General features: G+C 32.0%; 1 protein-coding gene across 1 annotated transcript in view; it reads right to left on the bottom strand.

Annotated features, from left to right (window-relative positions):
- The window catches only part of LOC143046422 (neuronal acetylcholine receptor subunit alpha-10-like), a 75,779-nt gene that overhangs the window by 28,736 nt on the left and 28,544 nt on the right, over positions 1 to 18,499 (bottom strand). Inside the window, exon 2 of the mRNA XM_076219586.1 lies at positions 17,817 to 18,031. Within this exon, the coding sequence (XP_076075701.1) occupies positions 17,817 to 18,031 (215 nt within the window). The remainder of the gene's footprint in view (positions 1 to 17,816; positions 18,032 to 18,499) is intronic.

The following is an 18,499-nucleotide window of genomic DNA, read 5'->3' as shown; positions in this document are numbered from 1 at the left end:
ATAAGGCATCATCAACGTTCATCATCTACTCTATCGTTAATAAATAGTATTTTCCATGTACCTGGTTTGATTTCCACGAATTGAGATTATAAAAATGGTATTGTTAAACTTTTCATTCACACAAAATATATATGTGCCTGTTTTGATATTTTTAATGATAGGTTATATTAAATTAGCTCCTTACTTTATTTATACATGGGACGGTTTTTTGATAAGGTGTATAGGGATCTCTCTATAATAAAAAAAAATGAATGTTGACTTTTAATGTCTAAATCGTCTGTGTTGTTGGGTTGTTGTCTCATCAATATTTACTCTTATTCCCTTTTTCGAACCCAAAGGGTAGACTTGAGTACAGAAATATTGTCCACTCTTGACTTGTCCCGCTCGACTGTTAACCTTGCTGAAAAAGTTAAGCCACCCCATTCCTCCCAAAATGAAAATTAGTTAACAAGCTAAAACAGCCACTGCAATGCTTTATGCTGTTGTTTTTTTAATCAATGCCTTTTTCGGTTATAATTCCCAGTTTTGGACAGAGTAAAAAGAAGTAGATGTGGTTCGATTGACAGACAACTTCAAACTATTACTATCCACCAAAGTTCACATGATGAACGCAAATATAAAAAAGAAGATGTGGTATGATTGCCAAAGAGACGAAGTAACATAGAAATTAGCAACTATAGGTCACCTTGCGGCTTTCCATAACGAGCAAAGCTTTTGTATCTTAATTCATTATATATAGTTTATGTTTTGCCTTGTGTCGTTTCTTTTGTTGACTAGTATATTAAATGTCTCTGGTGGTCTAAATTTTACTTCATGAAATTTAAAATTATACCCTTTTTTCATTCATAGGCTATCGCAATAAAGATATAAGCTTAATAACATAATTATTTCAGATGTTCACTCGTTCAGGAAATGTCATACGGGACAAGAATGAGTTTTAATGGCGCAATATAATTTTTTTTAAACCAAATTTGCATGACTTTTTGTGTAAGCTGTTTTATAATGCTCAATTATATCAGGAGTTTCAAAAAAGGGGGAATAAAAACAATTATGCAAAAAAAACCAGTCTAACTTGCGAAGCTTTCTTTGGTATTCAATGTTACAAAAATAGTAATTCTTTTGTAGATTAAGAACTTAGAACACAATAAACAAGAATGTGTCCAAAGTACACGGATGCCCCACTCGCATTATCATTTTCCATGTTCAATGGACCGTGAAATTGGGTAAAAAGTCTAATTTGGCCTTAAAAGTAAAAAAATCAACCAAAAGGGAACATGTGTACTAAGTTTCAAGTTGATTGGACTTTAACTTCATTGAAAACTACCTTGACCAAAAACTTTAAACTGAAACTCACACTTTTAATTTCTATGTTTAGTGGACCATGAAAATGGGGTCAAAAGAATAATTTTGTTTAAAATTAGAAAGATCATATCATAAGAAACATGTGTATTAAGTTTCAAGGTGATTGGACTTTAGCTTCTTCAAAAACTACCTTGACCAAAAACTTTAACCTGAAATGGGACGGACGGACGAACAGACGCACAGACGGAAGGACGCACAGACCAGAAAACATAATGCCCCTCTACTATCGTAGGTGGGGCATAAAAAATGTCTATTGAAATTGGTAGATGGCAAAATAATCAGAGAGAACATTTTATTTATTATACTTTATGTAAAATTAGGTGAAATTGAGGACAATTTTCATTATAAAGTTGAAACAAAACGAAAAGTTTATTTAACGTTTTTGTAAATAGCTTCTCAAATATTGAATTGATTTTATCAAAACAAAAAGTATAAGATCAAAAATTAATTTTCTATCAAATGCATACCTATAACATGTCTTGGGTGTACTTTTTATGTCCTCATTGCACTCAGGAAGTCCTGTGGTTTTTTTTTTAGACGTACCGATCCTCAATATTTGACACACATTGACAAGAAAGGTCATTTATGATAAAGGCTGGGAAAAGTTCATAATTTTAGAATAAAGCTGAGCATCGCAATTGCGTTAAGATAAATTAATAACTAATTCTTCTGGCCGCTCAAATAAAACGTTTCAACTTTACTAAAATATATTGTTTTTCAATTCTTTCTCAAATTTAGATATAGAGTTGACACATTTTTTGTATCAGGTTTATTCCACTCATGAACTATAGAAGGAATAAACGATTCAGGGAAAGCCTACAAAATGGAACCACAATTCATGACTATACTTAAGGTGCATCTTCTCATTTTTTATCTTTAATCTTATTCTATAGCATTCATAAATTATAACTACCCGATGTATGTCAACCATATAATACATTTCTACTCTATTAAACGGGGGAAAATAGGCCAAAGGTCTATTATACATCATTTACAAGTATACTGATGGAAAAGCCGCACATGTTTGTTACTAGTAGGATAAAAGTCACAAAAATATCATCCAATAGTACACGTTGGGAAAAGTCTGTGAAAAAGGTTTAAATATATTTTTTTTAACATCTTTATATTTTCATCTGCGTACCGCTTATATAAAACAAAGCTAGACACTGAAAACTACATCTCATCTCAACATTTACGAACTGTGAGACGTAGAATGGCTTGGAATCGGACACTACCGCTAGCTGTTAAGACGGAACGACATTCCAGACCGCAGATACCATTTAATGATAGACTTTGAAAATTTTGTAGTACGAACTGTGTGGAAAACGAAATACATGTTTTAATGGTCTGTCCTTTATATACAGACTTCCGATATGAACTTTTTTCAAAAATCACGTGAACATATTGATGACTTTGACAGAATGAACACAGAGAAAAGATGTATTGCACTTATGAACTGTAACTACATACAAAAGTTTATAGTTCATACATTGAATTTTTGTTTTTTTCTTTTTATGAAATTATGATTTACAAACAATATATCTTCATTATTATTTTTTTTCTTTCTTTGTGCACATTTGTATTTTACATAAAGGTTACTGTGATGTTCTTCATACAATATCCCAAGTTTATATACCTTTATTTTCTTTTTAAAAGATAATTTCAATTGACAATTTTAATAACAATATCATAAGAACATTAGCATTTTAATAAAGATTTTATTTGTTCAATTATTAATTTATTTTTTACTTATATCAAGGATTTGTACAGTAAGATCTTACTATACAAATCCTTGCTTATATCAAATGTGAATATTATTTTAATTTCATTGATAAAGATGTGCTTGTAACCAATTTATTATTATATAAATTTTAATTAATTTAATTGTAAATTTAGTGTCTCGTAATTCTATGCAGGCTCGGTATTAATCGGGTCCGTAGAAATACCGCAAAGGACCTCCTTAGTGCACTAAGTACAAAAATGTGCACTAAGGACCTGATGGAATGATACAAGGGTCACAAAGGACATGGTATGTAGAAATATACTGATGTCAATGCCTTTTTTTTTACAATTCGTCATTATTTTAACATTTGAAGATGAACACAATTTTCTTTTATAATGTAATAGGCATAGTGGTTTGAGAAACCAATATATTCACAATGGTGTAGAAGTTCATTTTCAAGTTAACTTTTGTATTTCTGTCTGTTTTATTTGTAACTTCTATGTAATAACGTATTTTCTACTCTTATTTATTGATTTTAGCTTTTTAATTACACCATTGTGAATATATTGGTTTCTCAAACCACTATGCCTATTACATTATAAAAGAAAATTGTGTTCATCTTCAAATGTTAAAATAATGACGAATTGTAAAAAAAAAGGCATTGACATCAGTAATAAAAGTATCTGTCATAGTACAAAGTTATGATTATTCTCTTTTTGAAAAATAAAAAAAAAAAGGTATGTTATTTCATAAAATAGTATTTACCTCTTGAAGTCTTTCTATAACATTTCTATAATCGGGTTTTGAAGAACCCCACGGACGCCACATTTTTTTATTCTCAAATATCTTTCAAGGTATAATAGTCTTGTGTTGTAAATTAGGAAATGAAATATCAGAAGCATTTTTTTTTCTCAATTTGTATCTCAAAATCGGCTTCTTTAAAAAAAAAAAAAAGAAGTTTATTTAGCAATTTCCTTCAAAACAAAATAACAAAATAAAACAAAGTAAACCAAAGTGAACACAAACTTCAATTTTTAATTTTTCTTTCATCAACTTGAAATTATACCACGCTAAACCGTTAGGTTTATTCAACAACTACCATTAACTAATCAATTAGTAACGATCAAAGACAATTGTTTATTCGATAAGGTTGATTGGACATGATGATTGGGAATTTGCAATAAGCCGTTGGTCACGTGTCGAATGGCACGCGCTGATTAAAAAGTCATTTAACTTCAATATTACAAAAGCTATTGATACCAAACTTTAAAATTATGAGTTTTATACTTATATCTTCTTATCTCCATGTTCTATGTGGTCCTAAAACATCGTTTTAATGTCCTTAGTGCAAAAACTTTCTTCTTAGTGCACTAAGAAGTCCTTTTCGGTATTTCTACACACCGGTATTAATCTTTGTTTTAACTGTAAGACCAATATGCGACACTTTAATGAAAATTAATAATCATTATATTCATCTTTTATATTTTATCTCAATTACCAGATTAAAATTTCACACCTAATTGAACATTGAAGATGTACGCTGACCACCATGTGTATATGTTCCAGACCGTATGAGTATTTGGACCGTACGCGTATGGTCTAAACCGTATGCGTACTTTTTCAAAATACGTATACGGTCGGACCGTACGCGTACGGCCTGACTAATATTAAGAAGTTGGTCAAGTTTATTAGATACAAATGTATATAACAGATCAACATAACTTATATCTCAAATTAATAGAAAAAGTTCAATAGTAATTGAAATGAAAACTTAATATTTTAACTATTAAAAAAAATCACGCTTATTAAAATCTGTTAATCTGCTATATTTAGCATGTCAGTAATTCATTAATTGCAGCCCAGTATGCTCATTGAAATTGAAGTTATCGGAAGTAAACATAATGTGGGAGGACAATTGTTATAGAATATTTAGGAACTTTACAAAAAAATGCATATGCAAAGGAACATGCATGAACAAAACATGTTAATGTAAAAAAAAAATATGACGTTCCTTGTGGTAGCAAGACTAGTGTCACCTTGGGCCAGAGTAAAAAAATAGGATTCAGATATACAATTAAACAAATATTTAATGTCAATTGTTCGCTTATTCACTTCATCCATCTATTTGTAATAATAACAATTTGTATAAATAAAAATAAAGATTTTGATAAATGTTTGTTTAAAGTTTAACCCATATGATCTCAAAACATGTCTGGTCAGCTGGACCGTACGCGTATGGTCGGACCGTACGAGTATACGCATACGGTCCGGACTGTACGCGTACGGTCCAAATACTCATATGGTCTGGAACATATATACCCAGAAACTGCTAGGTGTGAAAATAAGATGTGTCAATTTTATGAGGATCTGTACGGGGATCCTTCAACACTGTATTCAATTATTTTTTTCAGTCTTTTTCTGTATTCTTTATACATGAGCACTTCGTCATTCTCTATTCGTTATATTTTTCTCGATGTTTCTGTAGTCATTATTTATTTTCCTTTATTCGGCACTTTAAGCCCATTATTCTCTATTCATCAACCCCATCCTGATCCTCTTTTTAAATGAACCGTTAGAAAAAAATACGTCTTGAATGTGGCATGAGCTTAATAGCATTTTTCAAATTCTTTATTAACTTTGAACCTTACGGCTCATCAGTATAATCAAGTACATGTAGTGTATACATATGGCATATTACAAACAATATAAACAATATGTATAATAAACAATAGGTGACGTCAGAAGTTTCATCAATACAAAATATCTTTTATTACAATAAACTGTTTCTTAATTTAAAAGAGAAATGTATAAACTTTCCCAAGTTACAAAGCTGTTTTGTGTTTTCACCTGACAATAATTCTATTAATTTAAAAGTTGATGGCCTAGACCAGTAATATTTTTTTTATATATTTTTTTCGCAAATCAGTATATCTACTACATTGAAGGATAAAATGAAATTCGTCCTCTATTACTCCTAAATCACAAAAAATACATACATCACAGCCCATTAAATTAGTTGAGCTGGTGATCAACCTTTGATTTATAAACTAGAATAAATATACTAATACATTTTAAAGATCTAATATATTTTTTACAATTTCCTTTCTTCGTTTTTTACCGACAAATGGATTCAGTTTTTTTTTTTTGCGCCGTTTTAATTAACGTTATATATATATATATTTGTAAGTCAAACCATTTCTTGGAATTTGTGAAGCCTTTTATGATAAATGGAGTATTTTAGTTTTTTCGATTGACCTTACCGATATCCATAAATTATTTTATAAACCAAATACCAAACACATAATGAAATAACATATTTATGCTCAAACTGTTTGTACACACGTGCGTAATAAACGGTCCATGGTTGAATGATCATGAATTTCAATCGATTACACAGATGGCAATCAATACTGAACGTGGCACGTGTCGATAAAACATTAAATACATTCGTAATTCTTAAAGATGTAATCATACTAGATCACGGCCGACACTCGGCTAACCGAGAGTTTGGTCGGTTAATCTATATTGAGTATGCGGCTATATCGGCGGTTGGTCTGTTAATCGGGTTGGCTAAAGTCTGTTAATCGGGTGTTATCGAGAAAATCATTGAAAGTTCAGCATGTTTCACTGTATAACTTTTTAAATATATGTTTATCATAAAAAATATTCATGTCTACCAAAACAATTCAATGTACGGAATCCAGTGGTGTAATTATTATTTTTCTAGCTTCAATGTACGATCTATAAAATGAAAAGGCGGGTTACTCATCAATAAATTTATACACATTTTACACACACAAACTGTACACAAAATGACACGTTGGTTGAATTTACGTGCATGCAATATTTTAAACATCGAAAAAAGACAGGCATTATGTTTGTTAACCATACTGAAATCATTGTGTGAAAAATCTTCACGCAAATCTGTATTTTGGTGACATAAATCAATCTTTAATTAAAACCTGGTCTGTTAATGGGTCGGATGTATAAAACCGAGTCTGTTAATTGGTCTGTTAAGAGTTATGAATGGCAATAAAAGTATAATTTTATTGCTATATGGGGTGTTATCGGATCAAATGGGTAGGCTCAAGACGAGCGGCTAAAATATACGGAAACAACACATGAGCAATGAAACATAAAATATACGGAAACAACACATGAACCAGTGGCGGATCCAGGGGGGTTCCGGGGGTTGGAACCCCCCTTTTTTTTGCCGATCAATGCATTTGAATGGGAGCATATAGTTGGACCCCCCCCTTTTAACTCTGGGTTGGGAACCCCCCCCCCCTTTTTAAAATGGCTGGATCCGCCACTGTGAACAATGAACAATTTAAACAATGGAAATAGAAAATTGATAAAAACGGTTTCAAAAAGTGTAATATTAAAGTAATGTTAATTTCATCCAAGAATGGTCGCATATGTCATGTGGATTCTGTTTAATTGTCATGCATGACACCAACTTGTCATCTACATTGATAACCAGTATATAAGTCAGAGATAAACGTCGTAATGTAACTAAACATCAATAAGTAAAGTATATTGGGATGCTAAAATATAAAGAATAGAGAAAGAATAATGAGTAAGATAAATAAAAGGTAAAAGGAAAAAAACGTCACGGAAGAAACGTGACATAACAATTTAAAGAATACAGAAACAAACAACACCCCCAATCCGAACCCTCATGGTATACACGATAATCTGAATGGAGTAGCAGAATATAGAATAATAGATAAGGACAGTAGAGAGTGATGCATTGCTAAAAAAGAGAGAGAAAAAATAATAATTGTTTAAGAATATTAAGAATACACACATGAAACACCCCTGGGTGTTGAAACAGTAACGGATTGCGATGTACTCAAATTGGTGACAAATGCTAGAAGTTTACATGCGGACAACTGCCGTTCTCCTCTACACTTATGAAGAAAGGAACTAAACGGAATAAAATGTATTAAAACTTAAGATGACCAAATGTAGCTGCATTCGCTCCTTTCCATTTACTTCTTGAGAATGACTAACATTGCCTATGTAAAATTTTAAAATCGTGTGTATGCACATTGAACGACAAATTTATGTGACGTATAAAATTTTCTGATGTCAGACACTCAAATCAATGAATGTGTTCGTAGATAGTAGATGTTTTTGTTTTCTGTTAAATTGTTCCTTTTAAAATTGTTATACGATGATGACAGATGTACCCATATTTTGACTATTTTATTTATTGTGTCTGTTTATTTAACGCCATCAATGTAAATATAACGGGATTTTATGAGACTGTCATTAAAGTGAGAGGGTTAGCGCTATAGAACCAGGTTTAATCCACCATTGTCTACATTTGAAAATGCCTGTACCAAGTCAGGAATATGACAGTTCTTGTCCATTCGTTTTTAATACGTTTTGTTATTTGATTTTGCTATGTGATTATGGACTTTCCGAATTGATTTTCCTCTAAGTTCAGTATTTTTGTGATTTTACTTTTTTTTGTAAACAACATAATATGATTAAATAATAGAAATAAAGAAACAATTGGAGGATGCTTACGAATTAGGGTTTTTCGTCCAGTGACAAATATCATGTGCATATGAGAATGACAACACGTTATATGCACTGGACAGATGTACAGTTTATATTTATTTTACCGGTACCCTGTGTTGTATTAGGCAACAACCATTTTCTTATCGGGGCGGGGGGGGGGGGGGGGGGCTGGGATTTTTATTGTGTTCATAATTTTTTTTTCAGAACCTTCCTCCGACAAAATATTTTTTTTTCTTATGAGAAGGAAAGCAAAATTTTTTTTCCTATAATGTGAAACAGAAATACAATTTTTTTTCACAAAACCATAAAATTAACATAAAATTCATTTTAATTTTTGAATTGATGTAAAATGTAAAGTGCATGGCTCTGTCTATATCCTGGCATTGGCTGTTGTCTCAGTTTTTTTTTTTTAGCCCACTTTCTACATGTACATTATGATATTCTCGGAGTCCGTCATACAGGTATCCTTAAATTTTAATACTGCAATTGAAGTGGCCACCATTGCCATATGTAATGGCAAATAGTGAGTAGCTCCAACTTATAAAATCCACTGTTTCCAACTATGATAATTGACATTCCATTGAAAAAAGTGGTATAAAGAATGATACAAACGGAAAATACTACCAGTATACAAGTTTGTGTCATACACAATCAGGGCTATCTTAAAAGACTGCTTATGATACCATATCTATTCCAATTATAAAATGACCATTTCATGTTTAAAATAGTTGCAGTTTTAAGTATGGTCTTACAGTACGTAGTAACATATATATGCGGATGATTTGGAATTCTTATAAATATTTCTGGATCAAACACTATTATAGGAACATACAAAAAGTGATAAGGTATAAAGATCTATAAATAGAAATCTTAGCTTAATCTGTATACTGGACAGATGTTTATAATCTGCTGTTTCATTGTCTCGTCTGTTGTTAGTTTCACCATTCTCAAATTCAGCAGTGCAAAAAAAAATTTTCAAGCAGGTGACAGCATAAATTTTTTTTCAGCTTCAGTGCAAAATATAAATTTTTTTTCGGTCAGCTAGGACATCAAAATATTTTTTTCAAAAAAATCCCAGCCCCCCCCCCCCCCCCCCGATAAGAAAATGGTTGTTGCCTTAGAAAGACACTTTCAGTCGGATTTGAGAACGTGCTACTTTGAACAGACACAAAAATTGAGGCTGATTGAAAACATTAATAATAAATTCATTCATATTCCAGCGGCCAATTTATATCACGCTATATTGAAGTGACACCCTTAAATAAAATGCAAAGAAAGTAAAAATAAAAATGCTCTTACTAGTAAATCACAACCAAAATGAATGACAGACGGACATTTTTTACAAAACTTAATGAACAATTGCAATCAAGATATTTGAGGTTTGCGTTATAACGCAAATATAGGAAGAAAAATTTTAAAAAAAATGTGTGGCGCTAATTCGCTTCCGTAGGATACTGTTGCACCGTATTATCATTTTTTTTATTACTTAGGAACATCTCATTCTTAACTTTTTCTATGGGAAAATATATAGGTATCAACAATAACTGTGGCTAAATAACTCTTAACTGACACAATTTCAATTGTCCAACCCATTAACAGACTTTATTCCCATAATTTTCATTAAAACGTGGTAATATTCACGTTATATTACAATTATGAAATATTCACCAATGCAAATTCATTTTATAGACCCAAAGTACTATTTTGTGTCCTTTAAATGATATCTAAAATTGTTTGTTTCGACTTTTATTAAAAAATTCCTATGCGTATAAGCATAAATACTACATACTTGCGCGACGCCTTTTAATTTTACTGAAAACTGCGTAGACTATGAAATGTTTTTACAAGTGGAAAATGTTCTATGATAGATATCATTTTGTCAGACGCTTTTCTTTTTTTGATTTGGTTCTTATTATATGCCAAAAATCTGTATATTTGATACAGTTTAACATTAAATTGTACGTTTTACTCTTAACAGACGTATAACCAACCCGATTAACAGACCAATCTCCCATATAGCCGCATACTCAATATAGATTAACCGACCAATCTCTCGGTTAGCCGAGTGTCGGCCGTGTAGATGTAATATTACATCTATGATGTAATAAATATAAAATGTTGAATTATTTATTTGAAATAGTTTACTTCCATATTTCATGTCATTTAGTGCCAATTATATCATATCGTCTAGATCTGGTCCCTTGTACTTGCATCACATTTTCTTAAAGTTTTCATCAGAATCAATTTCGATCACACAGATGAAGCTTTAAAAAGTTGAAAAATATTTTCACGAGTCAAACAAGTAAGTGCTTTCGTTATCATGCGCATGCGAGAATATATTCTTAAAAAATCGAAAAGAGTAAGACACAGAAAATGTAAAATACGTAATCATTCAGTATAAAATTAAACGAGAGTCACAAATATATATATTACTGAGCATCTTAATTCACAAATTGAAAATTTCCGCCTTTTTATTGAACACCAAATTTAGAATGAATGAATCAAGTTATATTCAAATAAACATGTTTAAATAAACATAGACATATTGGTGACCTTCTGCTGTTGTTTGTTCTATGGTCGGGTTGTTGTCTCTTTGATACATTGCCCAAGTTCATTCTCAATTTTATTAAGAAGTGTATGTTACAACTACAAGACTATCTGGCTGGTATATACCTCAGCGATTATATTTGAAATTTACTAAACACTCTTGTGAGCCATATGTCGTGACAGTCTTTTAGCATTAATGTTTGTTTTATAGAAAATTGGTAGGTTTCGTGTTACTCAGTTTGTAGTCTATATAATGTTAGTAGGTTTCGTGTTACTCAGTTTGTAGTCTATATAATGTTTTTGTAAAATGTTGTTTGTCTGTTGGTCTTTTTCGTCTCTATTTAATATGTCGTTGCGTTGTCAGTTTATTTTCGACTTATGTGTTTGTATGTCCCTAAGATTTAATATGTCGTTGCGTTGTCAGTTTATTTTCGACTTATGTGTTTGTATGTCCCTAAGATTTAATATGTCGTTGCGTTGTCAGTTTATTTTCGACTTATGTGTTTGTATGTCCCTAAGATTTAATATGTCGTTGCGTTGTCAGTTTATTTTCGACTTATGTGTTTGTATGTCCCTAAGATTTAATATGTCGTTGCGTTGTCAGTTTATTTTCGACTTATGTGTTTGTATGTCCCTAAGATTTAATATGTCGTTGCGTTGTCAGTTTATTTTTCGACTTATGTGTTTGTATGTCCCTAAGATTTAATATGTCGTTGCGTTGTCAGTTTATTTTCGACTTATGTGTTTGTATGTCCCTAAGATTTAATATGTCGTTGCGTTGTCAGTTTATTTTCGACTTATGTGTTTGCATGTCCCTAAGATTTAATATGTCGTTGCGTTGTCAGTTTATTTTCGACTTATGTGTTTGTATGTCCCTAAGATTTAATATGTCGTTGCGTTGTCAGTTTATTTTTCGACTTATGTGTTTGTATGTCCCTAAGATTTAATATGTCGTTGCGTTGTCAGTTTATTTTCAACTTATGTGTTTGTATGTCCCTAAGATTTAATATGTCGTTGCGTTGTCAGTTTATTTTCGACTTATGTGTTTGTATGTCCCTAAGATTTAATATGTCGTTGCGTTGTCAGTTTATTTTCGACTTATGTGTTTGTATGTCCCTAAGATTTAATATGTCGTTGCGTTGTCAGTTTATTTTTCGACTTATGTGTTTGTATGTCCCTAAGATTTAATATGTCGTTGCGTTGTCAGTTTATTTTCGACTTATGTGTTTGTATGTCCCTAAGATTTAATATGTCGTTGCGTTGTCAGTTTATTTTCGACTTATGTGTTTGCATGTCCCTAAGATTTAATATGTCGTTGCGTTGTCAGTTTATTTTCGACTTATGTGTTTGTATGTCCCTAAGATTTAATATGTCGTTGCGTTGTCAGTTTATTTTTCGACTTATGTGTTTGTATGTCCCTAAGATTTAATATGTCGTTGCGTTGTCAGTTTATTTTCGACTTATGTGTTTGTATGTCCCTAAGATTTAATATGTCGTTGCGTTGTCAGTTTATTTTCGACTTATGTGTTTGCATGTCCCTAAGATTTAATATGTCGTTGCGTTGTCAGTTTATTTTCGACTTATGTGTTTGCATGTCCCTAAGATTTAATATGTCGTTGCGTTGTCAGTTTATTTTCGACTTATGTGTTTGTATGTCCCTAAGATTTAATATGTCGTTGCGTTGTCAGTTTATGTTCGACTTATGTGTTTGTATGTCCCTAAGATTTAATATGTCGTTGCGTTGTCAGTTTATTTTCGACTTATGTGTTTGTATGTCCCTAACCCTAACCCTAAGCAATAGCAGGTGTCTTAATGATTAAATAAACAGAACAATAAAAATTAAATCCTAAAAATCTCTTCGGACGAATAACATTTATGATGTGTTCTTTTAATTTTTAAGTAAGTTTTTTCCTGAATTATTTTGTCCAAATATCAGGTTATTATCATATGCATGGAGTTTCATTAAAGACTTGCTTTCTTCAGAAAATGGAATGATAACTAACATACGAAATATTTACCAAAGAAGGAAGCCATAACTTCATAAATTCATTCAGAAGTTTCACATCAGGAGACCAAATTATAGAGACGACAATAACACCTTTTCCTTAACGGGCTTAGTATCACATTTCAAACAATTTATGTAAATAGTTAAACACAGAACATTTTGAAAATCCTATCAACATATACATTCCATTATGCCCGCGTCACACTGTCCCGATTTTTATATACGATGGATACCCGAATGCGAAAATTGTAAGTTCGTACGAAGTTGGTCCCGATCTCGTTAAAATACCAAAAAGTGACCGAAGCAAGAACGATGAATAACGATGGTGCCGAAATTATATACGATAGCAAAAGATGGACATACGAAGGTAAACCGAATACGGGTATTTAAGTTTCATATCTCAGCCGAAGCCTACACGTTGGATCACGAAGGCTACACGATGGATTACGAAGGCTACACGATGGATTTCGATGATGGCGCGATGGCCTTACGATGTCTAAAAGACGTCGTGTACAGCTTACGATGCTTTTAAATTATATGCCGCAGGCATCCAGTTACTGAATGTTTTGGTTGATTTCTAAAAAAATAGTTTATGTATCAAATATTCAATTTACCATTTTCTGCATGTGTCATATACAAATATAGTGTCCATATTTGTCCCCAATATGTTACATACGAGGGGATGCCACGCTCGGCATTGCCTCGTTTGAACTGTAAAATGTGTGCACTAGTCTGAATAATCACCCATAATTATGCCAATGTTTACTGATCTATCTTAAAGGTAAGGTAAAGGTTGATCCCTTTTATTCAAAAAGAACTCTTTCCAGGAGAATATCATAATAATATAGACAAAAGGAAGGATGTGGGGAAAGCAAGAAATGCGGCAAAATATGACATAAAGAAAACAAAATGGTTATGGAGTAAACATTCGTGTGACAACAACTCAGACGACACATAAAAAAATCCGACAGAATAATGAAGAAAAAGTTGGTTTCCCTATATACGTGTACCTGCAGTGTTGGTGTACGAGGCGCGTTTATGATTTTTATTATGTTACTTGATATGAAAAATTGACAAAAAAATAATATTTTACTTGTAAAAGTAAATCCTGAGCCTGTAATAGCTGCTCTTCTTGTTCCATTTGAATTAATAGAAACAACGCTGTCGCCTTTCTTGTTCTCATAGAAGCATATGATATGAGCTCCATGTTTTGTGAACGTCTTTCTTAACTGTCGGATAAGACTGACCAGTGCATATCGCGCATGGCACTTTAAATGTATTTTAGCGCGAAAATTAACTTACATTTAGCTGGATTTATTGCCGTCGTAGTTCCATCTTGTCGCCTTCGTACTTTTATTCGATGGCAACACGACGGGATTACGAGGTCTTCACGAAGTCGTGTTGCCATCGTAAGACCTTCGGGTAGCTTCGTGATTCATTCGTGTAGACATCGAAATGTCAAAACTGCCCGATGGAAACGATGGAAACACGAATGATATACGATGTTCAAAGATGCATTCCCGGTGACATTACGATGGTTAGAATGGTGATACGAACTCAATACGAACCCTCAACATCGGACGCACCTTCGGGGATTTTTTAACATGTTAAAAAATTTAAAACCCTTCCCGAAGTTGTCCCCGAAGGCTAGAACAAGTGGCCGATGGTTCTACGATGGTTAAAGATGGAACTACGAATAGCCCGATCTGGATACGATCAGTCCCGATTTTGAAATTTTCCATAATAGTGTTGCCATCGGCGTAAAAATCGGGACAGTGTGACGCGGGCATAAAAAAAACATGCTTATTCATTTGTTTGATGAAAGATGTTTGACAAGAATAAAAGTGATACAAACGCAAACATTTTAATAACACTCTTTTGATAAAACAAAATGGGTTTGTACTTCGACTGCCTTGTAATATGTTTGATGATATCTTGTGTTTATGAATATATAATTCAGGCTAAAATGTTTAGCTAAGATTGTATGTCTGGTTAATTTCACACTGTGTAAACTAGTTATTTGTGTTCGAATTTGATCGGAACTGATTCTGTCTCTTTTTCGACACGTGTATGCTTTACGATGACATGTTTTTGTTTAAAATACATTTAACCTTACGACGTGTAACTGAAAAGCTTCAATTTCAAACAGAATCCGCTCATCAATGTCAGATGTTTAATGTTATACGCTCGTTGATAAGATTTATAAGATCCTTTACGTTGTAATTGATATTTGCACAATTTTAGTAATGGTGTGATGCGTTTTCTTGCTTCAACGGCTTGAAACATTTGATTCTATCTAAAATAAGGCTTAAAACTGACAAAATGCTGTTTGCAATCGATAAAAATCCATGAATTATAAGTGCAATCGAGAAATCCATTTAATACTGATGTCGTTTACCAACACAAAATAAATTCAGTATACAATTAATGGTTATCATCAGTCTCTTTAATGTACAACTATGTAAAACAACTTAATCTAAAAATATATGGTTACAAAATGCTTTTATGACAACTGCATTTTCCCAGTCGAGTTTAAATTGGTATTTCATTCATAATACGCAAATTAAACATTTTTGTGGTATTCTGTGACTTCAAATGTCAGAATGTTATCAAAATGATAAAAGCCAATGATATGGTCAAATTGTTAAAATTGTCTTAAATCGCATATATAAGGTAGACGAAAATATTTCTGAATAATACGTTTGAATATTTCCTTATTTTATAAAATAACTAGCTACCTCTAGGCATCTATAAGACTAGGATCTAATTAGAAATAAGCAAGTATATTGTTTAAATCTCAAAATTCATACATGGAACTGTAATATTGTTGAAAACAGTAAAAAAAATAAACAATTGCTGAAAATTAATCTAGTGTTGATAAGTTGAGTGGAAATTGGGCTAATATAGTTCGCATTGCAACAGACTACATACAGATGCTTCAAAAAGTTGTTGCAAAGGTTCTTTCATATTCACAGGGCGTGACCCTTTCAATGGCTCGATATATCTAATTAGAAACATCAAGCTGCATATTCACAGATTTTAATGTCGTATCCTTAAATCAAGTTTATAACATGAAAGCAGCACAGGAAATATATGTCCAATGTTTCGCAAATTAATATGAAACATTATTGGAAAGACAATACTACAGTAAGAAAAGCATTTTTGTTTCAATATTACAGTTAAATGTTTTGATAACAAGAAAACTATATTATTTCCTTTGGAAGTATTTTTCATACATGAGTGTTCATGATTGAGTATTAATACAGTTTGCAATATTATTTTACGGTACATATTTGTTTTAGTATTCCTTGGTATACGCTTAAAAAAACATTTCATGAAGATAATAATAAAAAAAAATAATAATTTAGTACATGAAAAATAAAGAATCATCACAAATAGTAGGACATGAAATTCCAACATCAGTTCACTACTGTTGCTTCAATGTATTCTTTGTTAGTCTTCATCATACTTGAGTTTCAGTTAAATGTTTTATATATTGTCTTTTATCGTTTCTTATGCAGTTTTATTGTTCTATCCCTTGACAAAGCATTTTGTATACCACAGTGAATACCGCTGACTTGTTCTAATAATCAACAGCGCGATTGGTACAAGTCATGCAAAACACCTACATGTATGAAGTCTTTCGGAAAATGAAAACAACACGAAATTAATGGCATACGTCTGAAGCGCCTTTCTGAATTAACTATCCTTCGGACCGCTCAACATCAAATAGTTGGAAATTAAAAAGTTCAAGGAACCAAACCACTTGAGGAACTATATGACTAAAAGGACTTTAAAATAGCCAAATCAATCTAAAAGCAGACTTTGCTTGAGGGAGTTCAGGCCGAAGTTTCTTTATAATTTCAAAATTTATATACGACCAATTTTAGAAAGGTGTGTTATACATTATGTCAGTACTCAAGTATTGACTACAGGGCTCATGATTCCCTTGGTGATATACAGTCTACGAGCAGAGGTATCGACCAAAATCGTAAAATGCATTTCTACAATAGTAATGAGTAAAAAAAGACATTAAGTTAAGGCTGAGCAATATGTGCCTACCTTTGATTTCTACTCTGTTTACAAGGTGATAACAATAATGCATTTCGTTTAATATGGAAATTTTTGGAACATCAGTTTATGTAGTGGCGTGTTTTTCTAGGCTTAAATCAAAATCATTATTTTCTTTGAAATAAAGGCAACAATAGTATATCAGTGATCAAAAGTCATCAATCGATTGAGAATGAACAAAACAGGGGTACAAACCAAACCAATGGAAACACATAAACTATAAGAGGAAAACAAAGGAACTGCAGAAACACCGTAGTGCAACAAAAACAAACGCCAACACACATAGAAACTGACTAGGTACATGACATTTAAACAAAAATGATGGGTTGAACCTGGTTTAATGTCATGTCAAACCTCACGCTTATTAAGTATTCCATTTTATTTTTGGGGAGATGGGAGAGAGTGTACTGATGACAGAGGATGGTACTGTCATCATTGTAATATTCATTGGGTTCAGTGTTAATCCTTCTCCATGTTGTCTGTCTTTTTAGTAGATTCCTAGATTGCTATTTTTTCACCTTAATGCAATTTCTCATCTCTTCTTAAACTAAACTGAAACGTTTACTATATACTTACGAAAGTCAACCAAACATTTGTTTCTAGTACTTGATTTTTTTCATCCACATCGAGTATCTGTATAAGTGACATACCAAACTCTACATCTATACTCTCGTCAGTCTTCATTACCGGTCGTCCTATTCTACCAAACTGGGCATACCGGTCCAGCAGTGCTTTAATCAACTGTTTTTCTGTCGAGGCGAATGTATTGTTATCTAATGCAGCTGTCAAATCTACAAAATATAACAATTTTGTAAATTACTAATCCTTGCATGACTTGTTTTTTGTATATGTTGTGTTAAATTATCATCAATGCGATCTACAAATGCAATAGAATCATCCTTTCATGAAGTGTTTTATGTGAAATTGTCATCTGATGTATATGTCATATTTACAAATGGTATTAGGTATGTAGTGTTATCTGGCGTAGCTGTAATGGTTTCGTATGAAGAGAATCAAACTTTTTCTTAATTTCTTATATTTTGTCAGACAAACCCAGACAAATCTTTAGTTTGACATACATTTCTTTTTTCAAACATGTCGATCTTGACAGATTTGTTAAACTTTTTATTGAGAAATAACATGAATAGTATTGACTTGAATCCCAAAGTAGAAAAAAAAACTAAATTAGGTAGAACTTTTCGAATTTACGGTAAATGTACAGTGAATAAGTTATGTGGGTTTGATTTTGTTGCACTTCG

Source organism: Mytilus galloprovincialis, chromosome 9 (assembly GCF_965363235.1).
Source record: "Mytilus galloprovincialis chromosome 9, xbMytGall1.hap1.1, whole genome shotgun sequence".
Classification (NCBI taxonomy): Eukaryota; Metazoa; Mollusca; class Bivalvia; order Mytilida; family Mytilidae; genus Mytilus; species Mytilus galloprovincialis.
The sequence above is the reverse complement of the archived record's forward strand: the minus strand, read 5'-3'. Positions and strand labels throughout refer to the sequence as shown.